Raw genomic sequence first — 10,363 nt, 5'->3', positions numbered from 1 at the left:
GGGCGAGGGGGGGGGGGGGGGGGGGGGGGGGGGGGGGGGAAGAGAGAGGACTAAGGAACTTTACCTCTTTCTCCGCTTCTTTCAGTTCTGACTCCTTCTCCTTCACTCTCATGACAAACATCTGTCTCATCTCTTCTTCTTTCTTCTGCAGCTCCCCGAGAAACTCATTTCTCTTTGCCTCATATGTTTCCTGCAAGCTGCAAAGGGAGATTATGACTTAACAGACACTAACAGTTTGCAGTGCTCAACTAATGCTGTCGAAATGCCAGCTTTACCCCTGCATATGGATGGGGAGAAGAACAAGTTCCCTTGGAAGCCACACAACATCCTGACTTTGAACTACACGTTTTCATTGCCATGAGAAGAAAACACTGGAACTTCCTTCCTAACAGCACCAAGTGTCCAACAACCCAAAGACTGCAGTGATTCAAGTGGTAACTCATCACCACCTTCACCAGGACAACCAATATTGGCATCAGGTGCTGGCCTCACCAGGGATATCCGCAGCCAGTAAACAAAATTCTTGAAAACTATTTCAATTTCTAGCAATCAAATCAATTACTTTCACTGAAGTAGTACATGGGAGACTGCATGTAGTCTCATTGATGTGGGTGATATTACAAATACCCCAATTAAATGCAGGGTGACAGGGATAGGTTAAGGAGGTGGCTCTTTGGAGGGTTGGTCTGGACCCTTTGAGCCAAATGGCCTGCTTCCACACTGCAGGGATTCTATGAAAGGTAGCACAGTCATTCAGTGGTTAGCAATGCTGCCTCACAGTGCCAGGGACCCAGGCTCAATTTCACCGTCTGTGCAAACTGCACACAAACACTTGCCTTTCTTCCCATGTCTGAGAGAGTTTTCTCCAGATACTCTGGTTTCCTTTCACAGTCCAAAGATGTGCAGGTTAGGTGGATTGGCCACACTAATGTTCCCACTGTGTCGAGGGATGTGCAGGCTAGGTGGATTAATCATGTGAAATACAGGGTTCTGGGAATGGGCGTGTGGGTCTGGGTGGGATTCTTTTTGGAGGGTTGGTGTGAACTCAATGGGTTGAATGGTCTGCTTCCGCACAGTCAGGATTCTATGATTCATGGCTGTGTACTCTACCTGAAGGGTTTATTATCAGGATCCGTGTCCTTGAATCCCATCTCCTCCAGCTTGCAGCGCCGGTACAGCTCATAGTGACGAGTATGCGTCTGTTCTCGAAGATCTTCCATATTGACTCGGATTAGCATCTCTCGTAGTTTTACAAAGTCGCAATGGTTTTCATTTTCCACTGCAATGTGATTTAGGGTTTCAGAATTTCACAGAAAACAAAACCAAGACAGAACACATTAAATTGTTTAAAAGAAACAAACATTAGATACAATTTCCCATGGAGCGATCCCAAAACAGCAACCAAGTAGTGTCACATGCCGATTAATTCAGGTAACTGCATTACTGTAGTGCCTCATGTTCACTGGACAGCGTGGACTGCAACTGGGCTGAAGTGGGGTGTGCCTCAGATGGTACCTTTGCAATGTCACTCAACCATAACCACACCCTCAGGCCTGTACTTCTCGTTGAAGTCATATGTAGGGCGAACAAAGAAAAAGGGGAACTAAAATCAAAGCAAAACCACCAGAAGCAGAACAACTGACTGACTTTTACTGGAAAAGCAGGCTTGAAACCCTGCTCAGATGACACTTACTAATGGGTGGCATATCTCAGCTCACGCCAATGGCGATTTTTAAAAGAGGTTCTTGCTTCACTTTCATATGCTCTCCCCATCAGGAAACTAAAACAGGTACAGCAGGCAAAGAAGGAAGACAAATGGAATTCTGGCATTTATTGCTAAAGAAAGAGAATATAAAAGTAGGGACATATTGCTGCAACTGTACAAGGCATTAGAGAGACCACACCAGAGGTACTGCCTACAATTTTGATCCCTTTATTTTTTGTTTATACATTCACAGGGTGAGGGCAATGTTGGACAGGCTAGCATTTACTGCCCATCCATCATTGCCCAAAGGGCACATTGCAGTGGATCTGGAGTCACACGTAGACCAGACCAGTTAAGGATGGTACTTTCCTTCCCTCAAAGGTCACCAGTTAACCAGATGGGTTTTTCCTGACAATCAGCAATGGTTTCACACTCACCATTAAACTCTTAATTCCATATTTTTATTGAATTCAAAATCCATCATCTGCCATTGTGGGATTCAAACCCAGGTCCACAGAACACTACCTGGATCTCTGGATTAACAGTCTAGCAATATTACCATTAGGGAGGGATGTAAATGCACTGCAGGCAGTTCAGAGGAGGCCTGTTTTGTGAAGAGAGGTTGAGCAGTTTAGGTGAATGAGATGAGATCTAATTGAGGTACATAAGATGCTAAAAGAGGAGTGACAAAGCAGACGCAGAAATGATGTTTTCTCTTGTGTGTCAACGTAGAATGAGAGTACACAGATTTAGGATGAGGCAGACAGATTTAAAATATATGTAAAGAAATTACTTCTCTCAAAAGAGTTTTGAAAGAGTTGTGGAATTCAATACCCCAGTGTATGGTGTCAGCTGGAATGTTGAGTAAATTTGAGGAAGTGGAGAGATTTTTGATGAGTAATTGGTTGAAGGATTATGGAGAATGGGCAAGAAAGTGGAGTTGAGCCTTGTATCATTGTATCAAAAAAAAGCAGACTCAAAGGACTGAATTGCCTCCTCCTGCTCCTAGTTCTTATGGGGTGTTCTGATTTCTTTCGGAAACCAGTCTGCAACCCAATGAGAACAGGCCACTATCAAACACACTGAAAAACTAGATTAGATTAGATTACATTACAGTGTGGAAACAGGCCCTTTTTAGCATGGCCAATTCACCTGACCTGCACATCTTTGGACTGTGGGAGGAAACCGAAGCACCCGGAGGAAACCCACGCAGAAACGGGGAGAACGTGCAAACTCCACACAGTCAGTTGCCTGAGGCGGGAATTGAACCCGGGTCTCTGGCACTGTGAGGCAGCAGTACTAACCACTGTGCCACCGTGCTGCCCACATGTCCATCCAGTCTCCCTCAAAGTCTCCCCCTTTTTTCAAAAAAAAAAGTTCCAGCCTCTTTGACAAGATTTGGACAGTGGGTGCCTTTGCAGAATCTAAACCAAGCCTTCACTTTTCACGAGCAAGCCTACAGAGTGAGTGGGAAGTCGGAGTACAGCCTGGCCGTGCACTTATTCAATATTCTCACGACGGTGCTTTCAACAAGAGCTGCAGATAACCATCTGGAGCAGAAATGCTGGACAATTAGCCTGAACACAAGAGAACAATTGCTGTACTTTTACAGCCAGATTGAGGTCAGCTTACTCAGCACTTACTTACACTGATTAGTGAACAACTAAAGAGTTTGCCAGGACAGCATGCCAAGCATTGCGGAGGGGTTGGAATCCTCTGTGATCCATTTGCGGTACTCATGAGAGAACACCACCAAAATCTTTTAATCTCACATTCAGAATACAAACAACACTCAGAGGCACTACATGAATCTTAGTGCAGCTGGAGAAATAACCAGTAAAATAACTTTCATAACATTAACAAAGATGATGTGGGTGGATCTGAAAGTAAAAGTTCTGCATATGGCAGGATCTTGTGTAATAACTTCCCAGTATCTGTTATAAAAACAGTAGTTTTAGAGCCAGAAATCAGAAAATGCTCTCCTTTTATCAGAGATAGGGAAGACAATAAATAGAATGGGAAGGAGGGCTCACGTGGTTCTTGGTTTTGAATGGGGATTTTGATTGCACTGTATTGTGCTGGACATTTTAGGAAAACTAACAATATTTATTACAGGCTAATAGCAAAAAGACTAAAGCAATTGATCAAACTTGAGCAACATTGTAGAGACGTGTTAAATGCTGGGCATAATCCGGCCGCATGCCATAAAACCAGCTTACCCTGCACAGTGCCCCATGGGTACTGGCGCGCCTTCATCATCTTGTTCCCAATCTTTATTTCCTCTGTGCTTCCAACTACAGCAAATGGCAAGTGTGCCTGAAATATACAATTTAATAACAGTATGTTAACTGTACTGGTAACAATAGAATCTGTGTTGTACATTATTCTATAAAGGCTTCATAGTTAATATTTTTGAAGACTTAAGTTTTGAAAGATTGCAGAGAAAAGTTGATTCATTTCAAATTGGGTGAAGATACCCCAGTTTCATTTTGAAAAGATCAATGAAAGGACACATTGGGACACTATTTAAAAGGGCAGTTCCAGGAAATCACATGGCTCCAGCTAAATGCTGGAGGTCACCTCACTGGGTTTTAATGGCTACTCTGGTGTTTTTCGGAGAGTGGACATTTTCAGTTCGGGGAACGTGCATTCTTTCCACCATTAATGCGTAGCAGCAGCAAGCAGTGTGTACTATCTACATGATACAGACAGAAATTCAGAGACCCTCAGGCAGAACCTTCCTATCGAGGGCCACTTCCATCTAAAAGGACATGGGCAAGAAATACATGGAATATGACCACCTGCAAGTTCCTCTCCAAGCCACTCACCATAGAGACTTAGTAATACACAGCTTTTTTTTTCCAGTGTCATTGGGTCAACATCTAGTAATTCCCTCCCTTACAGCATTGTGAATCTATCCACAGTAGATGGACTAGAGTGGTTCAAAAAGACAGCTCACCACCACCTTCCCCAGGGTGACCAAGGACATGCAATAAATGATGGCTCAGCCAGTGACGTCCACGCCCCACAAGTGTACTTGTTTTTAAAAAAAGGTCTGAACAACAGATTGCTCAGCTCAACTCGACCTTCCTGATGCAGCCTTATTGTGAAACCTGACTGTCCTGTCAAAGAGTGTCTGGAGGATTTCTTTATATTGTTTTGGGGACGTTCACCTAGAGATAACTACATGTCTAGTGTCGTGCCCACATATGGCAGAGCACCAGACTGATGGCTATTGGAACATTCAACATAATGTCTTTTTGGTTTCCTTCAAGAATTAATCATTAATGGCCAAAAGTGTTTTGTCCCCAAAGTAAATCTCTGCAGAGATAAATTAATTTTCCCCTTTAACATGCGATTGCAGTATACAGCTAAATTATACAATCTGAAATTAAACAATAACAGAGGCCTTATGCTGTAGTCACAGCACCCAGTTTGTACAGTATTATTTTTACATTGCTGATGTGATATTGTAAGGAACACATTCACCCAATTATGAGGTGCGTATACTGTATTTTCACATGAAAATGCAATCTCTTTCTTTGTGGAATAAGTTTTGTTTTATAATAAAACAAAAGTGTGTTTAATCAAAGAAGCCTGGTCAAAAGGATCTGAATATTCTATGTCTAATGAAGAGAGTAGATGTGACTGATTATATCAGGACTGAGTAAAACAACTGAATTGACATTGTGACCTGTGGAGCAGGGGGGCTAGAGAAAAACTGTGTGCTCCTCCCATCTCAATCGTAGCATATAGGCCTTGATATTAAATAATATAAGCCGAAAGGAGAGTTATCCAATTAGTTCCACTGCCCCATTCTTTCCTCAAAGTCCTGCAATTTTTCACCTTTTAGTATGCAACCAGTTCCTTTTAAAAGTTATTTCTGAATCTGTTTCACCCTCACTTTCAGACAGTGCCTTCCAGATCATACGCTGCAGAATTAAAGAATTCTCATCTCACCATGGTTACTGACTCACCTGCCAATGCAAGCTTCTTCTCTCCTACTCCACTGAAATCACTCATCACTGGGAGATTTAATGGATATGTTCACAATGACCTTTTGCCCTTAAAAGACAGCAATTCCAAATGTGTAATCGCTCCATATAACTGATGTTCCTCATTGCTTGTCTGATTTTGGTAAAGACTCCTACGGTATTTTCCCAATTTTGTGTTGCCCAGAAATTGACAATATTTCAACAGAGGCCATATCAACTATTTATAAAGAAAAATAATAACTTTCTTGTATTTGTACTGTTTACTTCTGCTTCTAAAATGAATGATCCTATGCACCTCACCACATACTCAAGGACAAATAGGGGATGGGCAACAAATGCAGGTTCTGCCAACAATGCCCGCACCCCATGAAAGAATTAAAAGAACAAACAGCTTTCACAACTTGCTCAGCCAGTTTCAAAGGTTTATGGTTACTAAGCATGAAGGAATTATCAGAGTGGGATAATCACAAAGTAGCAATTTTCAGTTGTTACATCTTAGATGCATTAAACGTTTTGCAATGTTAAGGGCTTCAAAGCACAAACTCCTTGCAATTGCAGCATGCAGCTAAATTATACACAATTTGAAATTAAACAATAGCAGTGGCACCTAGTTTGTACAGCGTGTTATTTTTACATTGCTAATGTGGTATCATAGTGAACACATTCACCCTATTTGTGAGGTTAGAGCCCAGCTCAAACATCAGACACACATCAATTTTGTCACTCGAGGGCACATTTGACTGATTTTGCAGGCACGGTAGGGACCACAGCGTTGCATTGCGCTTTGAGACGAGGAACAGCTGTGTTCCTTCATGCTCCAATGAAATGTCAGTGCTCATAAACATAAAGTAAACACAGCAGGCACAAGCACGGAATTAAAATGGCAGCAGATTTGGACTTCCTTATTACATCTTTACCATTCAAGAATTTCCTCTCCCAATAATCATAACGTGCATCAAGAAGGCTTTACCATCAATGAAGATGGGAGATGTCAAACAGAATATAAAAAGTCTATGGTGGCAAAATTCCAGACAGATCCTGAGATGAAGAGGGAGAAACAGGTGAGTTGAAGGGGAAGAGAGGAAAGAGACAGAAAAAGCAGGAAAGAGAAACAAAAAAAAAACATCATGTACAACAATTGGAGTCTGTTATAAGTTGCAACTATTACATTCTCCTAATATCAGATTGGAAGGTTAACAGACACACATTGCCTGGGGAGGGTGGGCTGGAGAAATGCAAAGCAGGCAAATTAATATTGCAGTTCAAATTGCAAAGGCCTAGGGCAAAACACACAATCGACATACTGCATAACTCGAGCAGGTGCACAACCACCAATGTGTTAACAATGAGGTGCAACCAGCAGATTTACCTCAGGCAGAAGGTCCCTGAAATACACAGAATTGAGGCATCCAGAAAATCGCTGAGCTATTGATTTATGGTTCTCCCTGTTCTTAGTGCCAGGGTTATTATTGCTTCATGGCTCACTCCCCTGAGGTTTTTACAATGACCTCATATTTACTTTTATCCATCGCCATGCCCAATGTACAAGCCCCTGAACTGGATGAGATGACTGCAGGCTGGCATCTCAGCCAGCCTGGTTCAATTAACAACTGAGTATTCCTTTTGGATAGCAGGTTATACAAATAGCAGGCAGTGGTACCTAATAATAAGCATTCATCCAATTGTTGACAAGAGTGATTTCCACTCCTTTGTGCCAAAACAGGGAGTCGGTTAGCTCAGTTGGCTTGATGGTTAGTTTGTGATGCAGAGTGATGCCAACAGCACGGGTTCAATTCCCACAGCAGCTGAAGTTACCAAGGATAACTTTCTCAACCTCTCCCCTCACTTGAGGCAGGGTGACCCTTCGGTTAAACCACTACCAGTGGTCTCTCTCTCTAAGGAGAATGCAGCTATGTGATCTGGTAGGATTATGGCCACCTTACCCTTTGCCAGTTAGCAACTTCTTTCAATGTTACTATATACCACTATGTTCACTAACAGCCTTGGCAGGCTAAATGCTATTAGCTATTAAGTTCTGTTCAGGAAGTTAACTCACAGAAGAACTGGACCCAGAAAGCCCAATGGTTTAAGAACATAGGAACTAGGAGCAGGAGTAGGCCATTCGGCCCTTCAAGCTCCGCCATTCAATTAGATCATGGCTGATCTTTGCGTGGACTTAGATCCACTTACCCACCCTCTCACTGGATCCTTAATTCGTTTGTTGTTAAAAAAAATCTCCCTTAAAGACATTTACTGAAGTAGCGTCAACTATTTCACTGGGCAAGGAATTCCATAGATTCACAGCCCGCTGGGTGAAGAAGTTGCTTCTCAATTCAGCCCTAAATCTGCTCCCTTTAATCTTGAGGCTATGCCCTCTTGTCCTAGCTTCACCTACCAGTGGAAACATCCTCTCTACTTCTACCTTATCTATTCCCTTCATAATTTGAGATGTTTCTATAAGATACCCCCTAATTCTTCTGACTTCCAATGAATCTCAACCCAACGTACTCAGTCTCTCCTCATAAACCAACCCCGTCGACTCCAGAATCAACCTAATGAACCTCCTCTGCGCCCTCTTTAGTGCCAGTACATTCTTTTTCAAGAAAAGGAGACCAAAACTACACACAGTACTCCAGGTGTGGCCTCACCAGCACCTTGTCCAGCTACAACATAACCTCTCTGCTTTTAAATGCAATCCCTTTAGCAATGAAGGACAAAATTCCATTTGCCACCTTAATTACTTGTTGTATCTACAGATCAACCTTCTGTGATTCATGCTCAAGGATACCCAGATCCCTCTGCACAGCAGCATGCTGCAACTTTTTAACCATTCAAGTAATAATTATTTTTACTGTTACCCCAATCAAAATGGATGACTTCACACTTATTTACATTGAGCGGCACGGTAGCTAGCACTGCTGCCTCACAGCGCCAGAGACCCGGGTTCAATTCCTGCCTCAGGCAACTGTCAGTGTGGAGTTTGCATGTTTTCCAGTGTCTGCGTGGGTTTCCTCCGGTTTCCTCCCACAGTCCAAAAATGTGCAGGTCAGGTGAATTGGCCGTGCTAAATTGCCTGTAGTGTTATGTATAGAGGAATGGGTCTGGGTGGGTTGCTCTTCAGAGGGTCGGTGTGGACTTGTTGGGCCGAAGAGCCTGTTTCCACACTGTACGTAATCTAATCTATTCCAAAGGGGAGAGTTTACTGTAGAATATCATTTTAGCAGTAACTTCCTGTTCAAAACTAGCCAACAAAATCTGCATTTTTTTCCTCAAAATAAAAGCAGGATATTGCGATGTTAAAAATCTGAAACACAGAAAATGCAGGAGAAACGCAGTAGTCTGGCAGCAGTGGAGACAGAAACAGAGTTACAGTTTTGAGTCTGATATGATTCTTCTTCAGAAGTTTTGCCAGACCTGCGAGGTTTCTCCTATGTTTCTATCAACATTTTTAGTTATTAATTAAGAGTGAACTTTGCAAACACAAACAAACTACAAAGTGTTTATGAAACAAATCAGAAATCTGCCAACTGTGTAAGTTTCATAATGTTGGGGGAGTCACAAGTTGCTGGACTTTAGCTTTTGCACAAGGTACGTGAATAATTAAACTGTAGGTGAAAGGACAAAGCTCCAGGGAGAAAAAATATTCACACGGTCAAGAATCTGGTCATGCAGCCCCAAAAGGTCACAGATACAGTCCACTGTGTGGAATAAAGGACAGTGATGAAGAAAAGTCAGAGATTAAAAAAACAGCAGCAATAATGGCTTGTAAGAAAAAAAATGTCAGAGCAATAATTTGGCAGTAGAACAAGTTACTTGCCCAACCCCTGGTCTTAGTCTGTGTTTTTAAATGTAACCTGAAGTATAGACCTCAGGGTAATTTTGTTTTATTTATCCATGGGATGTGGGTGTCACTGTCTGAACCAGAATTTATAGCATGTCCCTTGTTGCCCTTGAGGTGATGGTGGTTAGCTGCCTTCTTGAACCCCTGCAGTCCAAGTAGGTTGACCCATAATGGCCTTAGGAAGAGAATTCTAGGATTTTGACCTAGTGACAATGAATGGGCATCAATATTTCTCAGTGAGGATGCAGAGTGGCTTGGAGAGGAATTTGCAGGTCCTGGCACAGTCATGTATATGCTGCTGTTGTCTGTCCATTTGGAAGTGGGTTTGGAAGGCACTGTCTAAAGATCTTTGGTGAATGTTGTGGTTCTGTTCGCTGAGCTGGAAATTTTTGTTGCAAACGTTTCGTCCCCTGTCTAGGTGACATCCTCAGTGCTTGGGAGCCTCCTGTGAAGCGCTTCTGTGGTGTTTCCTCTGGCATTTATAGTGGCCTGTCCCTGCCGCTTCCGGTTGTCAGTTTCAGCTGTCTGCTGTAGTGGCCGGTATATTGGGTCCAGGTCAATGTGTTTGTTGATGGAGTTTGTGGATGAGTGCCATGCTTCTAGGAATTCCCTGGCGTTCTTTGTTTGGCTTGCCCTATAATGGAACACCCATGGGCTCACTGATCTCTGGACTCATAGCAGAAGCAGTAATGCAAAGGTTCGAACAAACAGTCTTACCACAAACTCGGTCAGATATGTTGATGACACCTTTGTAATCATTAAAAACACAGAAATAGAGAAAACACACCGGATCATCAACGCCACACTAACAGGAATCCGATT

At 42.6% G+C, this 10,363-nt stretch overlaps 1 protein-coding gene across 4 annotated transcripts in view; it reads right to left on the bottom strand.

Annotated features, from left to right (window-relative positions):
* The window catches only part of LOC122557406 (septin-6), an 82,621-nt gene that overhangs the window by 11,421 nt on the left and 60,837 nt on the right, over positions 1–10,363 (bottom strand). For all 4 annotated transcript variants that reach the window (XM_043705086.1, XM_043705087.1, XM_043705084.1 and 1 more), the window contains exons 6-8: positions 3,925–4,021; positions 1,111–1,279; positions 65–197 (exon numbers count right to left, since the gene is read on the bottom strand). In XM_043705086.1, coding sequence (XP_043561021.1) covers positions 65–197; positions 1,111–1,279; positions 3,925–4,021 — 399 coding nt within the window. The remainder of the gene's footprint in view (positions 1–64; positions 198–1,110; positions 1,280–3,924; positions 4,022–10,363) is intronic.

The sequence above is a fragment of the Chiloscyllium plagiosum genome, chromosome 15, assembly GCF_004010195.1.
Source record: "Chiloscyllium plagiosum isolate BGI_BamShark_2017 chromosome 15, ASM401019v2, whole genome shotgun sequence".
Classification (NCBI taxonomy): Eukaryota; Metazoa; Chordata; class Chondrichthyes; order Orectolobiformes; family Hemiscylliidae; genus Chiloscyllium; species Chiloscyllium plagiosum.
The sequence above is the reverse complement of the archived record's forward strand: the minus strand, read 5'-3'. Positions and strand labels throughout refer to the sequence as shown.